The sequence below is a fragment of the Erinaceus europaeus genome, chromosome 3 (genome assembly GCF_950295315.1).
Source record: "Erinaceus europaeus chromosome 3, mEriEur2.1, whole genome shotgun sequence".
In the NCBI taxonomy this organism is placed as follows: domain Eukaryota; kingdom Metazoa; phylum Chordata; class Mammalia; order Eulipotyphla; family Erinaceidae; genus Erinaceus; species Erinaceus europaeus.
Window position 1 is genome coordinate 65,504,536 of NC_080164.1, and position 27,648 is coordinate 65,532,183.

At 38.7% G+C, this 27,648-nt stretch overlaps 1 protein-coding gene and 1 pseudogene across 2 annotated transcripts in view; both read left to right on the forward strand.

Annotated features, from left to right (window-relative positions):
- The window catches only part of ANAPC1 (anaphase promoting complex subunit 1), a 105,852-nt gene that overhangs the window by 34,777 nt on the left and 43,427 nt on the right, over positions 1-27,648 (forward strand). Inside the window, exons 17-30 of one of the 2 annotated variants that reach the window (XM_060187343.1) lie at positions 3,976-4,163; positions 5,829-5,903; positions 8,987-9,255; positions 10,234-10,325; positions 11,368-11,516; positions 12,379-12,457; positions 13,250-13,286; positions 13,387-13,457; positions 14,555-14,733; positions 17,519-17,745; positions 19,842-19,960; positions 21,182-21,453; positions 23,591-23,825; positions 26,245-26,336. In XM_060187343.1, coding sequence (XP_060043326.1) covers positions 3,976-4,163; positions 5,829-5,903; positions 8,987-9,255; positions 10,234-10,325; positions 11,368-11,516; positions 12,379-12,457; positions 13,250-13,286; positions 13,387-13,457; positions 14,555-14,733; positions 17,519-17,745; positions 19,842-19,960; positions 21,182-21,453; positions 23,591-23,825; positions 26,245-26,336 — 2,084 coding nt within the window. The remainder of the gene's footprint in view (positions 1-3,975; positions 4,164-5,828; positions 5,904-8,986; positions 9,256-10,233; positions 10,326-11,367; positions 11,517-12,378; positions 12,458-13,249; positions 13,287-13,386; positions 13,458-14,554; positions 14,734-17,518; positions 17,746-19,841; positions 19,961-21,181; positions 21,454-23,590; positions 23,826-26,244; positions 26,337-27,648) is intronic. The other variant, XM_007532163.3, reaches the window with a different exon arrangement.
- On the forward strand, positions 7,361-8,273 carry LOC107523001 (large ribosomal subunit protein uL22-like; annotated as a pseudogene).

A 27,648-nucleotide genomic window follows, 5' to 3' on the forward strand; every position in this document is an offset into this window, starting at 1 on the left:
GATTCAACTATGATATGTAATTATGGTTACTTTGCTGGCTTTCCATTTGATTCTAACTTTTGCTGTGTGTGCACCCCATTTCCCCCTTTTCCTAGAGCACTGCTCAGCTATGACTTATGGTGGTGCAGGAGATTGATCCTGGGACTTTGGTGCCTCAGGCATGAGTATTTCTTTGCATAACCATTATGCTATCTACTCCTGCAACACATATTTTTCGCCTGTGTTTAACTTGTAGGAATATGATCTTTTTCATACTAATGACACTGAGTTATTAAAGAAAAAGCATAAAAAAAACCTGTATGAGGTACTAGGGAATGAACGCAGAACCTGTACCTATGCGCTATTGCTGGGTAAGTTCCCTAGCCCAACTTTCTCATTCTTTTAATTTTAAAAAAACTTTAAAAAATTAATTTCTTTTATTATCTTATTGGATAGCGACAGCCAGAAATCAAGAGGGTGGGGGAACTAAGAGAGGGAGAGAGAGAGACCTGCAGCACTGCTTCACTACTCTCAAAGCTTTCTCCACACAAGTGGGGATGCCTCCCCCCGGGGTGGGGGCTTGAACCCAGGTCCTTGTGCATTGTAACATGTGCACTCAACCAGGTGCACCACCACAAGGCTCCTCTTTTTGATTTTTTTTTTTTGAGAAAGAGGGAGAGATAGCAGAGACATCAGAGTACTGCTCTACTGTTCAGGGTGCTTCCTAGAATGTTTTCTATACTCTCATATTGTTGGTATGCTTCTAAAAACCCCTTCTGTTTCATTAGTTTAATCCCCCCTGCTTAACACTATTCTATTTACATAACCACTTCATTCTATTTACATAACCGCTGTTAACAAGCACCACCCTCCCTCCAGGGCATTGGTGGTTCAGTGATGGAATTCTCGCCTGCTCCGCCCCCTCTCCTTGTCATACCCTGATTTTCACCAGTCACTTTTCTCTCCACCCTCTCTGCGTCACATCCTGTTCCCACCCTACTGGGCTAGTATATTTATAAGGACAACATTGTTTGTAGTTAAGTTTAGCTTAGCTTGGTATAGATTGCGCTGCGTCCTGCATGAATAAAGAGATACTGCGTATAACCCAGCCATGAGTCCCGGGTCATCTGTTACCTGCCCGTGAAGCCAGCCCGGCGAAAACAACATAATGGCGCCTACAACGTGGGACCGGACCTGCGCAACTCCCAAATTAAGTGAAGACTTTGCCTACCTATGCACTATGGTCTTCTCTTCTACTTATGAAGAGGTTTGCCAAAGCCTCTACTGTTTCATCATGAGACAGTTACTCTGTCTCTGGAACATTTTGCTCTGGGTCACACTTTGTTTCCCTGACCGGGAACTTTGGTTTCTTGTGACCCTAATCATAGAGCTTGGGAGATGCACTGAGATTTCTCCTTGGACTTTCTGGATTCCCTCACCCATGTTTCCTGAGGAAAAGGACTACATTTTGCTCCGGGCCACAATTTGGTTCTTTATGACCGTGATCGTAGACCTTGGGATATGCATGGGGATTTCCCCTGGGATTTTCTGGACTTGCATGTTTCCCATGGAGAAGGACTACTCTAATTTGAGGATCATTCTCGAGTACCCTGGCAGTCCCCAAGAATGGAGACACGTGGTTAGTTCTACTCTCCTGATTGGATTCTTTCTTCGATGGAAAGACACTTTTAAAAGTAGATGCCTGAAGCAATACAGCAGGAACAGTCAGAAGCACCCTAAATGGAATTTTGAAGAGCTTTTTGGACTAGGATGCCCTCCCGGGACTCATGATACTACATGGTGAGATCTGTTTCATAAGAGAGTGATTTAAATGACTGAATTTTTGCTTGACGTTGACTTAAAAAAAATTGCTGGATGCAGCCATGATTTCTAGAGACATCCAGAAATAATCCAAAAAATTGTTTTTTCCTCCTTTGATTTCTTTTTTTACGTCTTGGCATAAATCTGAAATGTTTAATCCTGAAACGGTATGAGTTATGGGCGGGGCAGATAGTACAATGATTATGTTAATTATTCTTATGCCTGAGGCTTCTACCCATGGTTCTTCTGTTTACCTTTCCACATTTTATTGAGTTTAAACTGTTTACACAACCTTAAAGTCATACTAGAAAGGACTTCCAATTATAGTGGAGTTATCAATTATAGTAAACTTCTAATCTGCTACAAGTTTTGTTTGACAAGTAAGTGAATTTCAGCTGTCAAGTCTTCACATGAAAAATCATCTACTCAAATGGAATTCCCAGAAATCCATTTGGACCCCTGTTCTCTGACATCGTCCACAAGATGGAATGACTACAACACACCCCCAGAAACCAATGATGTGACCTGGCACGACCTGAAGAAACAGATTCACAGACTCCAAATATCACTCTCTACAGAAAAGCAGAATTCTGGTGGCTGACATTCCCCATCGAGACAGACATGCAGCGTTTCATCCCTTGGCATTTTCTTCTGTGGTCAGCTACTTTGGACTGACGCCTCCATCGGACTTACTGGTACACGCTGCTGTGTTTCTCAAAGACTAACTTCAGCCAATTGCCTTGAGACTTTATAGACCATGTCTCTTTGCCTGCAGGCTCTTCCCCAGAGGCAGAAAACTCCCCCTCCTTATTAGGTTATGCCCACAGGGGCAGGAAACGCCCTTTGAGGCAAGAGATGCCCCCAGAGGCATGAAGCGCTCCCAGAGGCAAGAAATGCCCTTTCGCCTGCTAGACCTTGCCCTTTGAGACAAGAAACGTTCCCCTTGGCATCACACTGGTTATTGCTGCTCGCCTATTTTGTTTTCCATGTCTTATGCCAGTTCTTTTGAAAACGCCTGTACGATATAGGTTTCTGTTCACCCCACAATCCTGATACTATGGCCATTAGTTAAAAAGAAAGGGGGAATTGTTGGTATGCTTCTAAAAACCCCTTCTGTTTCATTAGTTTAATCCCCCCTGCTTAACACTATTCTATTTACATAACCACTTCATTCTATTTACATAACCGCCGTTAACAAGCACCACCCTCCCTCCAGGGCATTGGTGGTTCAGTGATGGAATTCTTGCCTGCTCTGCCCCCTCTCCTTGTCATACCCTGATTTTCACCAGTCACTTTTCTCTCCACCCTCTCTGCGTCGCATCCTGTTCCCACCCTACTGGGCTAGTATATTTATAAGGACAACATTGTTTGTAGTTAAGTTTAGCTTAGCTCGGCTTAGATTGCGCTGCATCCTGCATGAATAAAGAGATACAGCATACAACCCAGCCATGAGTCCCGGGTCGTCTGTTACCCACCCGTGAAGCCAGCCCATGGAAAACAACACATATGGTGCCTGGGGCTTGAATCCTGGGCCTTATGCACAGCAAGGTAGATGTGCTCTGTCAGGTGAAATATCTCCTGGCCCCTAAGTGGTATGGTTTTGATTCTAATCCAGGTAGGACAGCAACTCAAGATTTTTAGAAAATGGATACTTTTCATTATAAAGCTTTGGTTTGCAGAAATGTTGATTCATTTAAACACCTTTAAATCCTTGTTGAGCATTGCTATCTGAAGCTGCACATAGTGGATATTCTGAATATTTATGGAAATACTTCATATATTTCATATAAATTTATTCATGTAGAAATTGTGACAGAATGAACTTTAGTTTTTAAACTAGGGCATTTTTGAGAGTGAAATAGGGAATTATTTAATTCCTAGGATAGTAGATATAAATAATTTCTATCTCAGATGTCCTGCCTGTTTGCCACTTGTTTTTCTTATTTAAATTGACAATTATAATGCTAGTCTTAGACCTCTTGCAAATCCTGTTAAGTCAGTGGTTGTTTAAATTTTAAAGGTTTCACTTGGTAATGTCTGCACCCCTTGGCTCTTTAATGACAGCTTTCCATAGTGATTGTCCTTTACACCGTTATAGTTTAATAGAAAAACTTTATTATTAAAGGCAATAAAAATACATAAGAAGCATACTAAAATTAATCATTGCTTTAATAGTACAGACATGCTTACAAGCAATTAAGTCTATCCTGCCAAAAGAAATCGCTATTCAGATGCTTGTCAAGTGGTACAGTGTCCACAGTGCTCCGGGAGGACCCAGCTATCACTCAGAGTGGAATTTATTTGTGACTTGTCTCATGAACATGATGGGTTATAACACAGACCGCTTAGCATGGACCCGAAATGTAAGTACAAAAAATTATCTTTCTTCCTGAGTTATTCTGTTGTTAGAGTGTAGTGTTTGCAGAATTGCTAATGCATTTTTAGAATATATAGTAGATAGATTTACTAATAGACACACTTTTCTTTTTAAGTTTTTAAAAATATTTATTCCCTTTTGTTGCCCTTGTTGTTTTATTGTTGTAGTCACTATTGTTGTTGTTATTGATGTTGCTGTTTTTGGATAGGACAGAGAGAAATGGAGAGAGGAGGGGAAGACAGAGGGGGAGACAAAGACAGACACCTGCAGGCCTGCTTCACTGCTTGTGAAGCAACTCCCCTACAGGTGGGGAGACGGGGGCTTGAACCGGGATCCTTACGCCGGTCCTTGTGCTTTGCGCCATCTGCACTTAACCCACTGCGCTACTGCCCAACTCCCTGTAGACATGCTTTTTCAACAAAATGGTATAGAATAAAGCTTATCGTATACTTATATGTCATGAATCATAAAACTTTTCTAGCAAGTGTAACTACTGACTGTAAAATTTAGCAAGGCACTTTTAACTATTTCATTTTCATGGGCTTAACTGCAGTTTATGTTAACATTAGTAGTAATCTTGATTTTATTATTTATTTTTTATTGCTACCAGTGTTATCACTGAGACTCAGTACCTACATGATGAATCTTCTACTCCTGGAGGCCATTTTTTTCTTTGTTTTCTTTTCTTTTCTTTTTAAAATTGGATAGGACAGAGAAAAGTTGAGAGGGAGACAGATGGGGAGAGAGAAAAAGACTCTTATGCCTATAGACTTGGTTCACCACTTAAGAGGCTTCCCCCAGCAGGTAGGGTATGAGGGTTCCAACCTGGGTCCTCATGCATCATAACGTGCGCTCAACCGAGGTTTCCACTGCCTGGCCCCCTGTTGATTTTATTTATGAAGGAACTGTATTATAAATCACATCTGATTATTTGCTTTTCTCATCTATGTTTAGAGCAGCACTGTTTGTCATAACCCAAATTTAGAAATGACCAAGTGTCCAATGACAGATGAGTAGTTAAGAAAGTTATGGTATTGGGGGAGTTGGGCACTAGCACAGTGGGTTAAGCGCAAGTGGGGAGCCCCCGGCTCCCCACCTGTAGGGGAGTCGCGTCACAGGTGGTGAAGCAGGTCTGTAGGTGTCTGTCTTTCTCTCTCCATTTCTCTCTGTCCTATCCAACAACAGCAACATCAATAACAACAACAGTAAGAACTACAACAACAATAAAAGAAGACAACAAAAGGGAATAAATAAATATAAAAAAATTAAAAAATAAAGGCGCAAAGAAAGTTATGGTATTAAGATTATATACAGTGGAATACTGCTCAGCTGAAAGAAATGGTGAAATATTTTCTTTTGTTACATCCTAGATGGAACTTGAAGGAATCATGTTAAGTGAGGCAAACCAGAAGGAGGAATATGAATACTAGATGACCTTACTCATAGGTGGAATTTAAGAAACAAAGAGGGAAACTTACCTACTGGTTGAAACTTAACTAGTCTAGGTGTAGTCTGTTGTAGCAGATGCAGAGTTTTGATGACTTTTCTTGACTTCCATAATTGATAGAACTTCCATAATTGATATAACCTTAAGGGTTGATAATGATACATTTATATGATTTTGTTTTCTCTTATTGGGGTTATTTTTCAGTTTGACTTTGAAGGATCACTTTCTCCAGTCATTGCACCCAAAAAAGCAAGACCTTCTGAGACAGGATCTGATGATGTAAGCATGCTGTGACTATAACTCCACTTGTACTAGTCTCCCATATCTGTGGTGGTCTTGTTGATTTGTATATTTGTCTAATGTGTTTTGTTTCATTATAATAGCAAATACTTATTTTGAAGGGGTAGGATCTTTTATTTTCTGTGGCTTTTTTTTTGGTCACTAATGATAATCTCAAAATTACTAATGTATGTAGTGATCATCTAAAATTTCTAAACATTCACAGTGCTGTATGATTTAAATTTTGGTTTATAGATGTACTGTCAATTGTTCATATAAAGGGACATTATTTGTCTTTTTTATGTAATAGATACTACTTAATTTAGATTTTTAAGTATCAGATTCCATGGGTATAGTCTTGAGAGGTCCAAAAAATTATCTTTTCAATTGAGATCTTATTAACTTTAAGTGAAATTCTCAGATCTTAAATTTACTGCCTTATTAATCTTAACAACACTCATGTGATCCATGTTTCTTTCAAGACACAGGATACTTTCATCATTCCATAAAGCTTCTTTGTGATATTTCTAATCTATTCTATCCTTCCTTTTTTTTTTTTTAATATTTATTTATTCCCTTTTGTTGCCCTTGTTGTTTTCTGTCCTTCTTTTTGAAGTAACCACCCATTTGAATTCTTTCATCAAGTTACTTTTACCTGATTTAGACCTTGATAGTAATGAAATATTATATATAGAACCTTTGGTATTTAAGGTTTCTTTTTTTAAAAATTTCTTTATTGGGGAATTAATGTTTTACATTCAACAGTAAATACAATAGTTTGTACATGCATAACATTTCCCAGTTTTCCATATAACAATACAACCCCCACTAGGTCCTCTGTCATCATTCTTAGATCTGTATTCTCCCCACCCACCCACCCCAGAGTCTTTTACCTTGATGCAATATGCCAATTCCATTTCAGGTTCTACTTGTGTTTTCTCTTCTGAACTTGTTTTTCAGCTTCTGCCTGAGAGTGAGATCATCCCATATTCATCCTTCTGTTTCTGACTTATTTCACTTAACATGAATTTTTCAAGGTCCATCCAAGATCGGCTGAAAATGGTGAAGTCACCATTTTTTTACAGCTGAGTAGTATTCCATTGTGTATATATACCACAACTTGCTCAGCCAGTATTTTAAGGTTTCGTAACATATTTTGAGCAGAAGTTTTTACTATGGTTGTCCATTTTATTAATTTTTACTTAAAATTTTTTTACTAGTAATTTAATAATGATTAACAAGATTGTAGGATAACAGGGGTACTGTTCCATACAATTAATTCCCTTCACTAGAGTTCCTTATCCCATTCCCTCCATTGGAAAGTTACTTATTCTTTATCCCTCTGGGAGTATGGGCCAAAGATGTTTATGGAGTGCAGAAGGTAGAAGGTCTGGCCTCTGTAATTGCTTCTCTGATAAACATGGATGTTGGCACATCTGTCCATATCCCCAGCCTGTTTCTATCTTGGGGCAGCAGGGTGCTGGCGGCTGGTGTTTAGTGCCGACTCGGGAGCACTGTCAAAGCTTTAGTGGTGACCCCTCACAATGGTTTTCTACTCACTTAACCCAGAAAACCCTAAAAAATCATGCAAGTCAAGAAGCTCAAACTTTCGTGTTCATTTTAAGAACACCCGAGAAACTGCCCAGGCCATCAGAGGCATGCATATCTGAAAAACCACCAAGTATCTGAAGGATGTCACTCTATAGAAGCAGTGCGTGCCCTTCCATCATTACAGTGGTGGTGTTGGTAGGTGTGTCCAGGCTAAACAGTGGGGTTGGACTCAGGGTCAGTGGCCCATGAAGAGTGCTGAATTTTTGCTGCACATGCTTAAAAATGCAGAGAGCAATGCTGAACTTAAGGGCCTAGATGTAGATTCCTGGTCATTGGACATATCCAGGTGAATAAAGCCCCGAAGATGAGGTGCCAAATTCACAGAGCTCATGGCTGATTAACCCGTACAAGAGCTCTCCCTCCCACATCAAGAGGATCCTCAATGAAAAAAAACAACCAGATTGTTCCTAAACCAGAAGAGGAGTTGCATAGAAGAAATAGATATCCCAGAAGAAACTGAAGAAACAAAAACTTAAGACCCAGGAATAAACTGAGCAGAAAATAAATGTAACAAAGTAAAAACAACAACAACAAAAACTTAGTATTTGTTTCTTTTTTTTTTTTTTTTTTTCTTTTAACTAGTTCAGCTCTGGCTTATGGTGGTATAGGGGATTGAACCTGGGACTTTGGAGCCTCAGGCATGAGAGTCTGTTTGCATAACCATTATGCTATCTACCCCTGCCCCAGATTCAGTATTTGTAAAATATAGTATAATCACTCAGAATATAAAACTCATTTGGTAGTTAAGTGATATTACTGGTCTTAGTATACCTATGGTATGTAAATAGAACTCTCCTCTTAACACACAAAACAGTCCAGTGGTCACGCAACCTTCCTGTGTACACTAAATTGTCATTTTCCTCTTGGCTTCATAGGACATGAGCCAAGATTACCTTTAATTTTCCTCATCTCCCCCTGAGTGATAGGTGTCTGATCCCAAACTCTTTTCCTTAGAATGACTAGAGTTTCTTAAATGAGTTTTCAAGGTGATTTGTCTTAATATGTATCACTGGCATCTAGGGCTAGCTTAGCTGTTTTGATGTTGGTCCTGATTTTTTACCTTTCTAATTCTTTTTTTATAATCTTCGATCAATTAAATGTGAAAATGGTTTTGAATTGTTTTAAGTATATATGGTTTTCTTTTTTAATGATGATGTTTGATAATGATGACATTGTTAAAATTATTCTTTTAAGTTATATTTTTATTAGTGAATTAATAGTGATTTACAAGATTATAAGATAATAAGGATATAATTCTATACCACTTCCACTGCCAAAGTTCTGTACCCCCTTCCAAAGGTAACCACCATAATTCTCCCAAGGTCACACAAATGGGTAGACTGTCTACCTACCTATACATACATGCATACAACTTTTTCTAAGTTCATATGTTTCAATTCTCTATATTCCATATATGAGTGAAATGATTCCATGGTTGTCCTTAAAAATTACTATTTTTTTCTTCTTCTCAGGACTGGGAATATTTATTAAACTCAGACTACCATCAGAATGTTGAATCTCACCTTTTGAATAGATCATTGTGTTTGAGTCCCCTGGAAGTTTCACAGATGAAAGATGAGGATTTTTCACAGAATCTTAGCCTAGATTCTTCTACACTTCTCTTTGCTCACATACCTGCAATTTTTTTTGTTCTTCACCTTGTCTATGAGGAGCTTAAGTTGAATACGCTAATGGGAGAAGGAATTCGTTCACTTGTTGACCTTCTTGTTCAGTTGGCAAGGTAAATATTGTTTGTAGACTAGAAACTGTCAAGGGGTCCTTCAGTGACTTGATCTTAGCCATGAGTATCATACAGGAACTTTGTACATATATTTATCTTAGAAAATCAAAGTATAGTTGATAAACCATAGAATTGTTTGGAGATACTGGCTGTGTAAGGACCTTGTGGGCTGTGCTGACTTTTCTTTGTCCTAAAATTAGTCTCAAAGTGTGAAATGGGGGTAACTTGCTCAATTTTTCATCTTGATAAGGTAGCTTGACTATACTGTGGCAGAAGTTCTAAATAATAATCCCTGGTGCTTTGTTATAATACCTATAGTCAAATGATGTTTATAGTTAACAAAATCATAGTTTTGTATAAATTTTAAACAAAATTGTTTTTATGATTCCCATTTTAGTGATGAGAAAACTTACACAAGTATGTTTTTGAGTACATGAGTGATTTTGCTAGTTGGAGTCTTTTGCTGGCTTTTGTTGTTGGAGTTTATGGTTATCCCTGTCCTTCAGGCTCTAATAGTGAATTTACAATATCTGTAATAGGGCCTTCAGTATTTAGTAGTGAATCATATATATATGTAATTTTGGATAGTGACAGAGAAGTTGAAAGGGAAGGGGGAGATAGGGGGAGAGAGCATCTACAGCACTTCTTCACTGTTCATGAAGCTGTCCCCCTGCAGGTGGGGGTGGGGGGCTTGAACGCGGGTCCCTGCACACTATAATGTATGCACTCAACTATGTGTGCCATCACCCAGCCTATTTATTTATTTATTTATTTATTTATTTATTTATTTATTTATGAGCCAGAGACACTGCACATGCATGACTTCACTATTCTCAGCTAACTTTTCATTCAGATAGACCCCCCCCACCCCCATGAGTATGTTTTAATTGAGAAGTTCAACTTATAAATTCTCTTAACCACTGGAGGAAATGCTTTTGTGTCTTATTATTGCTTTTTTATATGCTTTAATATTTTTAGGGACTTAAAATTGGAGCCTTATGTAGATCATTACTATAGAGATTACCCAACACTTGTTAGAACTACTGGACAAGTGTGTACAATTGACCAAGGTGAGTGTTTGTGCTATTAAAAAATTTCTGCACTGTGTAGTGACTTTTGATTGTATCTTCTTGGTGATTAGTAGAGTGCATATTTCTTATCACTGATCTATTAACCAGAAACAGAATTCCTCTGCCAGGCAGATTATAATTTGTAATGTGTGGCTTCTGACTGAGGGTGAGTCATATTTTGTGTAACCTGCCCTTAAATACTGATGTTTTGTGTAAGATCTGTGCAGCTTAGCTGCCAGTCATGTATTAGCTTAACTAACTAATTAAAAACTTAATTGCTAGATTGTTTTGGTCAGGTTGGAAGAGATAGGGAAATACACTACAGCATAAAGCTTCCCTCAGTACTGTGGGAGCTGGTCTTGAACTTGAGTCTTAAGCATGGCCAAGCAGACACATTCCCTATCTCACCTGCCCTTAGTTGCTATGTTGAACCAATGGATGCCATATTGGAAAATACAGATATAGAATGTTTTCATCACTGCTGTATTATACCAGACCCTAAATTATAAGGGACTCAAAATTGGGGGCCAGTTGTAATCATAGTGTGGACTTGTGTTTCTTCTGTTTTCTCTTACCTTTGTGATAAGGGAGACATTTTGGTTAGTTTCTTACTGTGCCTTGAGCAGAAGAATTTGCTAAATTTCAATCCAGCATGGGATAAAATAGTGGTTATTTAAATTTTACATATTATAATATAATCAGTTATTTGTAGTGGCCAAAAACATATTGCATTTCAGATAATATGAAAAACTTCTGATTCTAAATGACAAGTACTGTTTATTGCTTCCCCTGTAAAATAAAATGGTATGATCATAATGCATTCTTTAAGCAAGATTACTATTACTGTTGAGAGAGAGAGAGAGAGATCCATAGAGAGACTAGAGTACTGCTCAGCTCTGACTTTTGGTGATGTTGGGGACTGAAATTGGGACCTCAGAGCTTTAGGCATGAAAGTCTTTTGCATACCGTTATGATGTCTTCCCAGCCCATTATAATATTAATGTTGTCTTGTATCTTTATGAACATTTATCTGATGCTAAAGGTCAGACAGGCTTTATGCAACACCCGTCATTGTTTACATCTGAGCCGCCAAGTATTTATCAGTGGGTGAGTTTGTGTCTGAAGGGCGAAGGAACGCCGCCATACCCCTACCTCCATGGGATCTGTGAAAGAAGCAGACTTGTTGTCTTGGTATGTATTAAAAAGTGTTGCCTAACTTTTTAGTTTTAATTTTTTTTTCCCTTTTCATAAACACCATTCCCACCTCAAAGACTGTGTCCCATCCCATCCCCCTTCCCTTCCCCCCACACCCCTGTGAAGCTGAACATCCATCCTCACCTTAAAACAGTTTTAAAATTTTAATTTAAAACTTATATTGTGAAATTGGTCTTTTTCATTTTATGTACACATTTGTGAATTTCAATATATATTATTAAATTAACATAATATATTAGTATATATATTAAATTGTCTAAGTTACTTGGTTTGATATCTATTTCTTTTTATATTATATCTTATTTTTGTACTTTTGTCAATCATCAGTTGGTTATATTTTTTTGTATGTTTATCTGTGAACTTCCTATTTTGCTCATTGATTTATGTTGTCCACACTGTCTTAACTACCGTAGCTTTATAATTTATATCTTAAAATTGGTGTGACTGCTATCTTTTCTTTTTCAAAGGTGAAGTTACAGGTACAGATGATGCTGGGTGAAGGAGTGGGTTGACAGAAGGGCACTGAAAAACTTTTTGATATGATGAAACTATTCTGTATCGTGGCTGTGGTAGTGATCATGTGTATAACATTTGTTAGAACTCAGCTGTATACCCCAAATCAATGAATTTATGTTCCTGTTAACATTCAGCATAAATGGCAACTTTAAACATCATTCCATATCAAAAAACCACGTCCTTGGATAATGTCATTTCAACATTGATGAGAAAAAAAGAACCCTGGCTGATTTTGACTGAAATGGTGTTACTTGAGAACCAGTTGTACATGATTCTATTTGAATTGTTTAAAAAATAATGTGCTATTTTTCTTCTTCTGCAGAGTATTGCACTTTATATACTCGGTGATGAAAGCTCTGTTTCCATTGACTCCTCACAGTACTTATCCAGAATAACTATAGGTAAGTCAATGTGATAGGTAGGTTTCCCAAAGCAGATTTTCTTTTTTCTCTTTCTTTCTTTTTTTCTCTTTCTTTCTTTTTAAAAAAATTTTATTTATTTATTAATGAGAAAGCTAGGAGATAGAGAGAGAGAGAACTATATATCACTGGTACATGTGCTGCCAGGGATTGAACTCAGGACCTCATTCTTGAGAGTCTAATGCTTTATCCGTTGAGCTACCTCCTGGACCATAAATGTTTCCAGAGTTGAGATAAAAACTTAAGTGTGTGCATTAGAGGCCATGTCTCATCTCATTTCATTGTTTTCTTCTACAGTTCACAACTGATTTACAGAGATCAAAATTACTTAAGATCTAGTGAGCTGTATTTTTGATGTGCCCAAAAGAGACTTTATTTTTTTTTTAAAGAATCACTTTTTTATTATTTTTATTTATTGGATAGAAACAGCCAGAAATTGAGAGGAAGGGGGAGATAGAGAGGGATAGAGTCAGAGAGACACTTCTAGTTCTACTTCATCACTTGTAAGCTTTCCCCTCTGCAGGTGGGGGACTGGGGGCTTGAACCCAGGTCCTTGCGCATTGTAACATGTGTGCTTAACCGAGTATTTTGCCACCCAGTCTGTTTTAGCTTTAAGGGGAAAATATATTTTTCAGCCTGCTGGATTATTGCTTACTGTGCTGTTTTAGGAGTTAATGTGTTAATGAATCTTTGTTTCTAGATGTCTTATAGATGCTATATGTTGTCTTTACTGGAATAACTATTAAAATTAAGTTTAATTGGGTTGTCTTTTAGCTCACCCAAAGTCACAAGGAGAACAAGAAGAAAACAGGTGACTTTCACTGAGATTGTTTTTAACATTAAATTATGTAAGATATTACTATGTGTTTTATTGTTCTGTTAGTAACATATTACTTTGTTTTCTCTTTTAGGCTTAGTTTCAGGCATTCTACATCAGTTTCTAGCCTAGCTGAAAGATTAGTTGTCTGGATGACTAATGTAGGTAAGATTTTCCTTGTTAATTCTTAGCAAGAATGATTTTGATATACCATTGAGAAACCCTTACTTTGGGGCAGAGGTAGATAGCATAATGGTTATACAAAGAGACTCGCATGCCTAAGCCTCCAAAGTCTCAGGTTCAAACACGCCTCCCAACAATAAGAGAGAGAGAGAGAGAGAGAGAGAGGGAGAGAGAGAGAGAGAGAGAGAGAGAGGGGAGAGAGAGAGAGAGAGAGAGAGAGAGAGAGAGAGAGAGACTCTTCTGCTGAATACTTTTAATTAGGACCTGCTTCCTTAAAATGAGCTAAAACTGGAAGACCTAAAGAAAGTCCTAGCTTTATGACAGTGCCCCACAGGACTGATATTATGACCCAGCAAAGCTTCATTTTCTTTCCATGTTAATATTAAAATTTCTGTATAATATTTGGAATGGGTAATATTTATCTCTTGTTGATTTAGTTCACTGTTACTAGTGCCCAGCAGTGGCTTTGGTGCCAATGTCAGATTTGTCTGGACAGTGACCAGGGGCTTGATGCACCAAGTTTTTGTGACCTGAGCAAGACCCTGTGGGTTTTCAGTTACAAGTATTCAGCAGCAGCTCTGGCACCAAGGTCAGCTGGGCCTGGATGCTGACTTGAGGGTCCCTGTTTCATGTGTCAAATGACACCTATGCACCAAGATCAAATAAGCATAGTGAGACCAAGTCCTTGTGGTCATGTGTGTCCAACAGCAGTTGTGGCACAAGTCAAATGGACTTGGTTGGTGATCTGGGTATCTTGAGTGTCCAGTGGTACCTGTGTGCCACATCTGAGTGAGGGCATTTTAATTTTTATTAACTATTGTTTTTGCTCTTTGGGAAATGCCTTTTTTTCTCCTGTGTTTTTCCTAAGATACATTGAATTACTTGTCTTTTTCCATAAGATTTTTAAGGGTTCTTTTAAAGAGACCTGTTGTACTGATCCCTAGTGTCAAGACACTAGTCTGGCATAAAATGAGTATCTTTGTTACTTGCCAGTATAGATTTTTACTAACTCTGTTCAGTAGATAACTGGGATAGTAACAAGTCAGATTGAAAATGTCCTTTCTTCCTTTCACTGTAAGGTTTCACTTTGAGAGACTTGGAAACTCTTCCCTTTGGGATTGCTCTTCCCATCAGAGATGCAATTTATCACTGTCGTGAGCAGCCTGCTTCTGACTGGCCAGAAGCTGTATGTCTCTTGATTGGACGTCAAGATCTTTCTAAGCAAGCTTGTGAAGGAAACTTCCCCAAAGGAAAGTCTGTAAGTATGAAAGAATCAGAGTTTACTTTTAGTTTTAATGAAATGTCAGTGTTCTTTATTGCTCTTTAATAAGCCTTTTTGCAAGTATATAAGATTGTCTTTTATATGCTAGATAGAGTTTATGATTGGACAACCGTTATTAAATGTAAATTGAATTTGGGAACAGGAGATTTTGTGTTTTGTCTTGCTTTCACCTTTCATTTTCTTCAATCAGGACAACAGTTGCCGTGCCTGTTTCCCACTTGTGTCATGTAGTTATCTCTTCCTATTAGTAGTTAATTTAACTACCCTCTAATTCATATGTAGAAAAAGGGAGGGCGCCTATGTCTGCGTAGGTAATATAGTTAATTTTTATTTTATACATTTTTGAATTTGATCTTTTAGATTAGTCAAACTATATCTGTTTATTCCTGTGAAACTAAATATTCATCTTTCCACCCTGGTCAGGGGCTAGAGGCACCAGAGACCAAAGTTGTGTATTTTTTTTTTTTCCTGCTTTTTCAAGCAGAGTACTGCTCAGCTGTGGCTTATCTTGGTGCTAGGAATTGAACCTGGAAACTCAGAGCCTCAGGCATGAAAGTTGTTTGCAGAACCATTATGCTGTATGCCCCCCCCAGGTGTTTTTATTTTTTAATTTATTATTATTATTATTTTGCCTCCAGGGTTATTGTTGGGGCTCAGTGCCTGCATCATGAATCCACTGCGCCTGGAGACTATATTTTCCCCTTTTGTTGCCCATGTTGTTGTATCATTGTTGTGGTTATTATTGTTATTATTTATGCCATTGTTATTGGATAGGACAGAGAAATGGAGAGAGGAGGGGAAGATAGAGAGGGGGAGAGAAAGACAGACACTTGCAGACCTGCTTCACCACTCTTGAAGCGAACCCCTGCAGGTGGAGAGGGGGCTTGAACTGGGATCCTTACACTGGTCCTTGCGCTTGTGTGCTTAACCAGCTGTGCTACCACCTGACCCCTTGCAAGAGGTTTTGTAATGTGTTATCTTGTGTATGTCTGATACCTAAGCAGCTTCCTAGTCTATTTTATTATCCACTATCTCCTCCTCCTCTCCCTCCTCCCCCTCCTCCTCCTTTTCCCTCTCTCTCTTTCATTTTCTCTCACTTCCTTGGGTGGGAGAGACAGAGAGAGGACAGATATCATTGCACCCTTGTGTTCCCATGTTGCACCAGGACTGGAATCTAGGGCTTCATGTATAACAAGGCACATGTTTTACTGAGTGAGTTAGCTTTAGATCTCAAAGGAATAATAATTAAAAAAAGAAAGAAAAGGTTTTAAGAAGTCCACAGATAGAAAGTGAAATACCATTATTATCTTATAATGATCTCTTCTTTTAAAATCAGCCTCTTTAACATTAAAAATGGAACTTTGGGAGTTGGGCAGTAGCGCAGCAGGTTAAGAGCACGCGGTGCAAAGCGGAAGGACCAGTGTAAGGATCCTGGTTCCCTACCTGCAGAGGGGGTCACTTCACAAGCAGTGAAGCAGGTCTGCAGGTCTGCAGGTGTCTGTCTTTCTCTCCCTCCTCTGTCTTCCCCTCCTTTCTCCATTTCTTTCTGTCCTATCCAACAACGATGACATCAATACCAACAACAATAATAACTACAACAATAAAACAAGGGCAACAAAAGGGAATAAATAAATAAATAAATATTCTTTTAAAAATGGAACTTTGAAAGCTTCTGGGACTCTTGTTAACTTAATAGAGATGATACCATGTATTATTCTGTGTTAATAAATAATGGTAGTATGACTACATAATCAGTCTTAGTTTACAGAAATAATTCCTATAAAATCTCTAATTTTAAAAGAAACTGAGGGCAGAGGTAGATAGCATAGTAGTTATGTAAAGACTCTCTCATGCCCATGGCTCCAAAGTCTCAGGTTCAATTCCCCGCACCACCACAACCCAGAGCTGAGTACTCCTCTTGTTAAAAAAGAAAACTAAACTATACTGTAATAGGTGAGTTAGCTATGAATGTACCTGCTGAGTTTATGAGAACAGAATTTTAAGGTATAATTCTCTCTACCTGTTTTACTGCACTCACTTTCCTTTAACATCTTTTCTCTATTTTTTTTTTTTTAAATTAGTGATTTAATAATGGTTTAAAAGATTGTAAGATTACAGGGGCATAGGTCCAGACCACACACCTGTCTTGCAAACTATTCTTTACTCCTGCCACCCAACAATAACCACCTTAGTTCTCACACTGTGTTTTAAGGCATTTTTATTTGAAACATACTTTGGGGAGAAAAAGGAAAAAAAACAGTGACCCGTTCTAGTTAACATACTGAAGTAAGCAAATGCCCTCTGATTTTCTCCTGCCATTGGTTATAGCCATCCAGGTTTTTTTATATATATATTTTTGTTTATACTAATCACCAACAATATTTAAATTAGAATGGATTTCTTAGTAAAAAGTATGTGGATTAATATTCCACTTGTGGTAATTCATTTAATTTTCAACATGTTTAGGAAGTAGGTAGATGTTTACAATTTATTTAGAACATTAGTGAAATCAGTCTTCTGGTTATTGTCTTAAACTTAAACCTTCTCCCTTGGTTTAATAGAAAATGTTCTGTAGTGGACAATATAGTTCTATTCTTACAAAAGGAACTTTAGGTCAGGGTCCCAGTACAGCTAAGTAATCAGTGCCAGCACTTCTGTGAAATACATTTTTATCTTTGTCCTGCTGTAGTCATGATGCACCGTCATATCCTTGTGTTCAATACATGCATGTGGACTAGTTTTTATTATTGTTATAATCAAGTCTGTCACTCAGGTGCTCTCATCAGATGTTCCTTCAGGAACAGAAACCGAGGAGGAAGATGATGGTATGAATGACATGAACCAGGAAGTCATGTCGTTAATTTGGAGTGAAGATTTAAGGGTGCAGGACGTGCGAAGGCTGCTTCAAAGTGCTCACCCTGTCCGAGTCAATGTAGTACAATATCCAGAGCTCAGTGACCATGAGTTCATTGAGGAAAAGGAAAACAGGTAAAAAGAAAGCACACCAAAGTTAAAAGTACCATGTAGTGTAAGGTTTCTTCTAAGGCCATAAAGCCATCAGTGTTTTCATAATATTTAGACATTTGCTGACATAAGTGTTGTATTTCAGACCCTTCTTTTAAAATACAACTGTGTGCTCTTTAGAAAAGATGAACAAGACCATTTTGCTAATTACCATTTTGAATAGTTACCTCAATAATTTATAAGAAAAATAAACTGTTGAACTCATTCTTCTGTATCTCGATCAGGAAAATATTTAGAAGGTGTTTTTTTTTTCCTGGTAAATTCTATGTTTATACCAGTATTTTATTTTCTTCTGGTGTGATAGGCAATATTTTATAAGCTTTCTGTCCTGGTACTCTCTTTTTCTTCTTTTCTTAAATATTTTTTTTAAAATTATCTTTATTTATTGGATAAAGACAGTGAGAAATTGAGAGGGGAAGAGGAGATAGAGAGGGAGAGAGACAGAGCTGTAGCCCTGCCTCACCATGTGTGAAGCATTCCCCTGCAGGTGGGGACCAGGGGCTTGAACCCAGGTCCTTGCGCACTGTAACATGTGTGCTCAACCATGTGTGCCACATGCTTTCCTGTTCTTTTTTTATATTTATTTATTCCCTTTTGTTGCCCTTGTTGTCTTGTTGTTGTAGTCATTATTGTTGTTATTGATGTTTTCATTGTTGGATAGGACAGAGAGAAATGAAGAGAGGATAGGAAGATAGAGGGGGGAGAGAAAGATAGACCTGCAGACCTGCTTCACCACCTGTGAAGTGACTTCTGTGTAGGTTGGAGAGCTGGGAGCTCGAACCAGGATCCTTACTCTGGTCCTTGTGCTTCGTGCCACCTGCGCTTAACCCGCTACGCTACCACCCGACTCCCAACTTTTCTGTTCTTATCCCTCTGGGAGTATGGACCCAGGGTCTTTATGGGGTGCAGAAGGTGGAAAGTCAGGCTTCTCTAATTGCTTCCCCGCTGAACATGGCATTGACAGGTCGATCCATACTCCCTGCTTGTCTCTCTCTTTCCCTAGTGGGGTAGGACTCTGGGGAGGCAGGGCTCCAGGACACATTGGTGGGGTTGTCTGCCCAGGGAAGTCCAGTTGGCATCATGGTAGCATTTGGAACCTGGTGGCTGAAAAAGAATTAAGAGCAAATTGTTGACTAATCATGAAACTAAAGGGAAGAATATTGCAGATGAAGATTTGGGATCTCCGTTTTGCAAAAGGCTAGGTCTATTTTAGATATATTCCAAGGGCCCGTGACTTTACTAGTTTTTGCCTGAGCCTGACATCTAATATGCAGATGAACCCAGGCTATTGTCTGGGACATGGTATCATAGTTGGAAAAAGGACTAGAAAGCTGTATCAGGGAAGAGAGTAGCTTCTAAATATGGGGAAAGTATATAAGTATTGTTAACTGTAAACCCCATTGATTTGACCTGGGGCCCATAGTCAGCACAGGAGCCTATGTAACCTCTGCATCCTGTAGTTCTGGGCTCGCATTCCATGGTTACGGCTAGGAACATTCCAGGGTGCACTAATTTCAGGACCCATCTTCCTTAGGTGGTAGGTAGAGTATGTTGTCCAACCTCCCTTGGGAGAATGGAACACTCCCTACCATTGTTGATCCACACTGAGGGCCAGGTCCTATAGGGCCCCACAAAGGGGTATGTTGTTCCTGATGGAGATGACCAGTGACAGTGGAGAGAGGGATCTGTTAGAGGAGGTCTGGTAAGCCCATCAGCCCCCCCTCAAGAGTTATTGCTGGGGCTTGGTGCTGGCACCATGACTCCACTGCTCTTGGTGACCATTTTTCCATTTTACTGGGTAGGACAGAGAAATTGAAAGAGGAGGGGGGATAGAGAGGGAGAGAGAAAGGAAGACATCTTCAGATTTGCTTCACTGCTCATGAAGTGTTCCCTTGCAGATGGGGAGTGCGCCTTGAACCCTGGTCCTTATGCTTCGTGCTATATGCACTTAACTGGGTGTGCCACCACCCAGCCCCGACAATATGCCTTCTTTAGAAGCACTTGCGTACAGATTACCTCCCAATTATGTTTGACATGTTGGTTTTTATTTTTTATTTTAGATTGCTGCAGTTGTGTCAGCGAACTATGGCCCTTCCAGTTGGACGAGGAATGTTTACGTTGTTTTCCTACCACCCGGTTCCAACAGAACCACTGCCCATTCCCAAACTGAATTTGACTGGTATGTTAAATTCTGATTTTAGTGAGAAAGAAAATTGATTAAGTATACGTTTAATGGAGTTCTTTTGAATTATTTTAGTTAAAGCCAAATAAATATTTTTTTCTACCTTGTGTTTTTTATAATATTTATTTATTTTATTTTCCCTTTTGTTGCCCTTTTTTTTTTATTGTTGTAGTTATTATTGTTGTTGTTATTGATGTCATCGTGGTTGGATAGGACAGAGAGAATTGGAGAGAGGAGGGGAAGACAGAGAGGGGGAAAGAAAGACACCTGCGGACATGCTTCACCGTCTGTGAAGTGAATCTACTGCAGGTGGGGAGCCAGGGGTTCGAACCAAGCTCCTTACACCAGTCCTTGCACTCTTCTGTGTGTTTAAATATATTTAATAGCAATTATAGTACTTATCAGAACTCAAATAGCAGATCAAATTAAACTTTGATGGAGGTAGAATATGGCTCACTATTTTTCACTTTAAAAAAAAAAATTCCCTTTTTTCGTTGCCCTTGTTTTTTTATTGTTGTAGTTACTGATATCATCATTGTTGGATAGGACAGAAAGAAATAGAGAGAGGAAGGGAAGACAGAGAGGGGGAGAGAAAGATAGACACTTGCAGACCCACTTCACTGCCTGTGAAGTGACTCTCCTGCAGGTAGGGAGCCAGGGGCTCAAACCCGGATCCTTATGGCCATCCTTGCGCTTCGGCCCACCTGCGCTTAACCTGCTGCGCTACCACCCAACTCCCCGATTTTTCACTTTTAACAAAGCAGAGTTTTGACCTGAGTGTGGGTCCTTGCACATGGTAACATGCGTGCTCAACTAGGTGCACCATGGCCTGGTTCCAGAAGGAGAATTTGTAACAGGAAGATCAGTTATTTTAAGGCTGTAATGTAACATGTGTCAAATAGTCTTTCTTGTTATTGCATGAGTTTTCACTTCTGCCAGTTGTACATTTGCTCATTTTCTAGTGTTACTGACCACAGTGCATTTTACAGTTCACATATCACTGGTGGAGAGATAGAGAGGAGAGATATACCATAGCACTACTCTGTTGTTTGTGAAGCCTCCCTTGTATATGGTGCTACCATGTGTAGTCTGGGTTCTTGAACTGGCATTATGGGAACTAGTGTCTTTCGTGTTTAAAAAACTATTCTCAAAGATTGATTTCATTTATTTGGTTTTATGAATTTTTATTTTTATTTGAAATTTTATTTGCTTGAGTAGGGCGGGCACCTCCTCGGAATACAACGGTAGACCTTAACAGTGGAAACATAGATGTGCCTCCCAACATGACCAGCTGGGCCAGCTTCCATAATGGAGTGGCTGCTGGCCTGAAGATAGCCCCTGCCTCGCAGATTGACTCTGCTTGGATTGTTTACAATAAGCCCAAGCATGCTGAGTTAGCCAATGAATATGCTGGTTTCCTTATGGCTCTGGGTCTGAATGGGCACCTTACCAAGCTGGCTACTCTCAATATCCATGACTATTTGACCAAGGTGAGTATTCTTGCTCCCAGCTCATGATATGCCTCGCCTAGGCAGTTGTGGTAGCTTCATTTTTTTCTGTTTATTTAAATAAAGACAGAGAATGAAAGAGACCCTATTTAAAGAAAATGGTTTTAGTGAAGTCCAATTCATTTATTTTTTTTTTAGTTGCTGTGTTCTTGGTGTTAGAAGTCATTGCTTAATCCAATATCAAAAAGGTTTATAGCTGTGATTTAGTCTAATATATATATATATATATATATATATATATATATATATATATGCCATACATATCACCCTTATAAAGATATTTATTTTTTTAATTTGTTAAGGGGAAGGGGAAATTGAGAGCAAGAGAAAAACACCTTTACAGCACTGCTTCAGTACTTGTGAAGCTTCCCTCCTGCAAGTAGGGGCTGGGGGTTATACCTGGTTCCTTTTACATGGTAATGTGCACGCAACCACTTGTGCCACCATCCAGCTGAGCTTATATATATATATATATATATATATATATATATATATATATATATATATATATATATGTTTGTTTTTTTTTTCATTTATTTATTCCCTTCTGTTGCCCTTTTTGTTTTATTCTTGTAGTTATTGTTGTTGTCGTCATTGTTGGATAGGACAAAGAGAAATGGAGACAGGAGGGGAAGATAGAGAGGGGGAGAGAAAGATAGACACCTGCAGATCTGCTTCACCATCTGTGAAGCAACTCCCCTGCAGGTGGGGAGCTGGGGATTTGAACTGGGATCCTTATGCTGGTCCTTGCGCTTTGTGCCATGTGCGCTTAACCCACTACGCTACCACCCGACTCCCCTGAGCTTTATATTTTTAATGATTACATTTTATTAAATTTCATTTAGAGTTAATTTTTGTTTATAATATAAGGAAATTATTCAATTTTATTCTTTTTATTCTTTTTTTTAACAGACATTCAGTCAATTTTTCCCCTCTCATATTAATTAAATAGTGATGTATATGACTACAATTTAATAGGAGTATACATAAACACCATTCCCACCACCAGAAGACTGTGTCCCCACCGCCGTCCTGGGAAGCCAAATGTCCACCCTCCCCCTCACCACAGGGTTTTTACTTTGGTGCCCTACTCTAGATTTAGTCAGATCCGGCTTTTAGTTTCCCTTTCCAATTTTATTCTTTTGCATGTGGTTCTGTAGATACCATGGCACTGTTTTTTGGGAAAAAAAAACCCAAACTATTCTATAGCTATAAAAATTGTCTTGGTCCCTTTTGGTCAGTTGACCATCTTTATAAAGCATTGCTCTGGATAATTTGAAAGCAAAATGCATATTGTTTCCTCATCTGATATCCTCTTTCTCTCACTTGCCACTTGGGATATGGCTGAGGCTTGGTGCCTGCACACAACAAATCCACCACTCCTGACAGAGAAAATTTTTCCTCCCACCTTTTTTGGATAGAGATGGAGAAATTCATAATGGTGGGGAGGGGGAGATGGGAGGACAGAGAGAAAGGGAGAGAGAGAGACCTGCTTCACTGTGACACCCCCCACATGTATGACATTATTCTTTCTCTTTCTGAATTTGAGTGCTTCTCTTTATGTCACCTTTCCTCTCTGACTTGTATATATCTCTCAGTTCTTCAGAACTTCCAGCCCCTCTCAGGGACTTTTTAGAATATTCTTTCATAATATGCAGAAAATTTTCATTATATTACTTTTTATTTTTAAAATTAATTTAATTATTGCATAAACAGAAAGAAATCAAGATGGAATGGGGAGATAGAGGAGAGAGAGAGAGAGGAGAGAGAGAGAGAGAGAGAGAGAGAGAGACACTTGCAGCACTGCTTCCCTGCTCATGAAGCTCCCGCCTCTGCTGTGGGGACTGAGGGTTTGAATCTGGCCCCCTGAACATTGTAACCTGTGCTCAACTGGGTACACCACCACCTGCCTCCCTCATTATATTACGTTTTAATGTATTTTTAGTTTAATATTTTTTTCCTGTCATTAGGGCACTGATTTCATGAAAGCAAAAACTGTGTTTAATTTGCTATCATGTTCACTGTGCATGTCTTAGGAAAGTACAGAAGACAATATTTTATATAAAATGACATAATTATTTTGTTAGTGACATAAACTTCACTCTGCTTTCTACCTTAGGGTCATGAAATGACAAGCATTGGACTACTTCTTGGTGTTTCTGCTGCTAAACTAGGAACCATGGACATGTCAATTACTCGTCTTCTTAGCATCCACATCCCTGCTCTCTTACCCCCAACATCCACAGAGCTTGATGTTCCTCATAATGTCCAAGTAGCTGCAGTGGTTGGCATTGGCCTTGTGTATCAAGGAACAGCTCACAGGCATACTGCTGAAGTTCTGTTGGCTGAGATAGGTATGGCATAGCAGAGTTGTGTGTCTTCATAAGCATACATTTTCCAGTTCACTGGAACCAGAGTAAGACTGATAGTAAAGGTGTGAAAAGCAGTAGCTGTGATGAACATAGAAAAGATCTGGTAGGAACAAAAGGAAAACTACAGGTAATGTTTCCCAAGGTTGATGTTACTCTGCAGGTTATTAGTCTGCATGTTTATCAGTCTGCCAGTATAGAGTTTCCACTATTCCATTTAATGAGGGAGCAAATAGTCTGACTCACATAACATGCTGTTTATCCTCCTTTGTCTTTACCAGGCAGTGGCTTGCAATAGTCTGTGCTTAAAATTCAAGCTGACTATTGGGACCCTTAAAACATAATATTTCTTGGGAGTCGGGTGGTAGCGCAGCAGGTTAAGCACACGTGGCGCCAAGTGCAAGGACTGGTGTAAGGATCCCGGTTCGAGCCCCCTGCTCCCCACCTGCAAGGGAGTCACTTCACATCTTTCTCTCCCCCTCTCTGTCTTCCCCTCCTCTCCATTTCTCTCTGTCCTATCCAATGATGACATCAATAACAATAACAATAATAACTACAACAATAAAACAACAAGGGAAACAAAAGGGAATAAATACATAAACAAGTAAATATTTAAAAAAAACAACTATCATGTACAAAAGCACTGTCAGCAGAATGAAAGTGACTGACTCCTGCTCTCCTCTTGTACATACTGGAGGGCATGTTAATGAGGAAATGCACTTTCCATGTTTTTAATTGAATTTAAATTTTACATATAAAGAGGTCTCTCCCCAAACTGAAGTTTATATTCCTGGAATTATATCCTCCGGAGAAAAAAAATGAAATTTTTAAAAAGTCTACCAAAATATGTATTTTAGAGATAAGAACAGACTTAAAAACAATCTAAAAAGTAAAAAAAAAATAAGAAGAAAATAATTAAGACAATTTGGGGGGGGGGGCTGTGTTATATTACAGAATATCAAAGTAATTGTAAAGGCCAAGGATACAGCATAATGGTTATGTCAAGAACTTTCATGCTTGAGACTCTGAGCTCCCATGTTCAATCCCAAGCACCACAATAATCCTAAGCTAACCATTGCTTTGGTAAAAAAAAAATAATAATATTAATTATAAATATTACATGTTCATGAACCTAAATTGGGGAATACTGCAGATGAATATTTGGGTCTCTGTTTTGGAAGAAGCTAGTAGGTCTAGTTTAGGGATATCCCAAGGGGCCCGTGACTTTCCTAGTTTTTGCCTGAGCCTGATATCTAATATGCAGATGGACCCAAGTTATTGTCTGGAAAAATGGTCTCATTGTTGGAAAAAGGACTAGAAAGCTGTATCAAGGGAGAGAGTAGCTCTCAAATATGGGGAAAGTATATAAGTATTGTTAACTGTAAACTCCATCGATTTGATCTGGGGCCCATAGTCAGCACAGGAGCTTATGTGTAACGTATGTAGGTCTGATCTTAACAATTTGAGCCCACTGTTAAATTTCAGTCAGATTACCAATTTGAAGTTTTAAGTGCTTAGATTGAAGGAACATATATATACTCAGAGCTATAGTCTATGCATCAAAAAGTTAGAGACATTTTTCCCCTCTCATATTACATTTATTAAATAATGATTTATGAAAGTAGAGGTTAATAGGAGTGTACATTAACACCATTCCAACCACCAAATGTCAAAGGTCTGTCATTGTCTTCCCCCCCTACCCCTCATGAAGCCGAACATCTACCCTTGCCCTCCAGAGATTTTTACTTTGGTGCCCTACTCCAAACTCCATCAGATTCTGCTTTGATTTCCCTTTCTGTTCTTCTTTCTCAACTTCTGTTTATGAGTGGAATCATCTCATACTTGTCTTTGTCTTTCTGACTTAGCTAACTTATCATAATTCCTTCTAGCTCCATCCAAGATGGGTCAGAGAAGGTGGGTTCATTGTTCTTAATAGCTGCATATTTCTTTTATTCTTTAAAAGACTTTATTTTATTGGATAGAGATAGAAATCAAGAGGGGAAGGATAGAGATTAGGAGAGAAAGAGAGTCACCTGCAGCATCACTTCACTTGTAAAACTTTACCCCTGCAGGTGGGGACTGGGGACTTGAACCTGGGGTCTTGTGCATAGTAATGTGTGTGCTCAACCAGATGTGCCACTGCTTGGTCCCTGGGCCACCTTTTTAATTCTGTCTACTTAAAGGGGGTTGGGGTGGGGGAGAGACAGAAAGGAAAGAGAAGGAAGTACCAGAGCACTGTCTCCTTTACCAGCTGTGATTAATAGCTTACTTTTTTAAGTGGGATGATATTGAATTTAGAGTTCTTATATAGCTTACTAGGAAGTGAATACCAAAACTTTTGAGCTTTGGAATTTTATGTGGCTGGCTTTAATGTTTTTTTTTTTTTTTTCTTTCTATTTTACAGGACGCCCTCCTGGCCCTGAAATGGAATACTGTACTGATAGAGAGTCCTACTCTCTAGCTGCGGGGTTGGCCCTGGGCATGGTTTGCTTGGGGGTAAGCACAGTTTGTGCCCTTGATGTTTGGTTAGGACATCTGCATCTTTAAGATGAATGACTTTGATGCTTAACTTGATTACCACCCTGCTTTACTGGGACTGTGGTTAAGCTGGTCATTTCTTTCTGGGTTTCTTTCAATGTGCTAGATTTGAAGATGTGGAGAAATTATAGTAAAGGAGGGAACATTGAATTTCTCCCCTGGCTTTTATGTAAGTTTTCATGAAGATAATAGGTTAAGACATAGGAAAAGATGACAGCACACTCAGACTGAAAATAGAAACTAGTGAAAATGTGTGTACGATGGTGAGCTTGTACAGTGTGTAGTATTGGTAGAGATAAACTATAGCCCTCTTTGTACTCACTGAGTACCCTAGAATGTTGCCATAATAGCATTTTCTTTGAGATAATCTACAATATCATTTTTTAAAAAAGTTTTCTTTCGATACTTTATTTAATAGGACAGAGAGAAATTAAGAGGGGGGAGAGGGATGGAGAGAGAGGTGGAGGAAGGTGGGGAGAGAGAGACAGGGAGGGAAGGGGAGAGAGAGAGAGACCTGTAAGCACTGTGTCACTGCTTATGAAGCTTGGAGAGAGAGAGAGAGAGAGACCTGTAAGCACTGTGTCACTGCTTATGAAGCTTTTCCTCCTGAAGTGGGAACTCGGTGCTTATACTGAGATCCTTTCACATGGTAAAACATGCTCTTAGCCAGATGCAGCACTGCCTGGCCCCTTGCAGTTTAATCCCATTCAAGAATCACAGCATGGAAACCAGAAATATTTTGTTAGATAACTGTTAGTGGAAAAAATGGCTCCATTAACCCATTTTAATGAAACTGAGTTATATAATGAAAGTTAACTTAATTTTGACTTTCTCTATTTAATAACATTAATTAAAGAGGTAGCTGATACAATGAAGGAACATTATACTGGGGACTGCTGTTGGAGTTTGGAACCTGGCCACTAGAGTCATCTCATTTAGCTGCAGTATTGTCTTATAGTTAAACAACTCAACGGCCTATCTTGTTTTATATCCAACTTTGCCTCTTGCTAGCTATGTTGTCTTGAGCATAATCTGTTTGTACCTCACTTTCCACACCTTAAAACTAGTGGCTATTTGACAGAGTTGTTATAATATGTAAACTGGTCCATGTTAAACACACAGAGTAGTGTCAGGACTAAACTACACGTTTAATAAATTATTTCTATTATATAATAGAAAACTATTATATAAAAAAAACTACATAGTTTTTCTTGCTAGGATAGTTCATAGACACAATAATCAAAGGGCTTGCATGCTTATAGGTCAGATT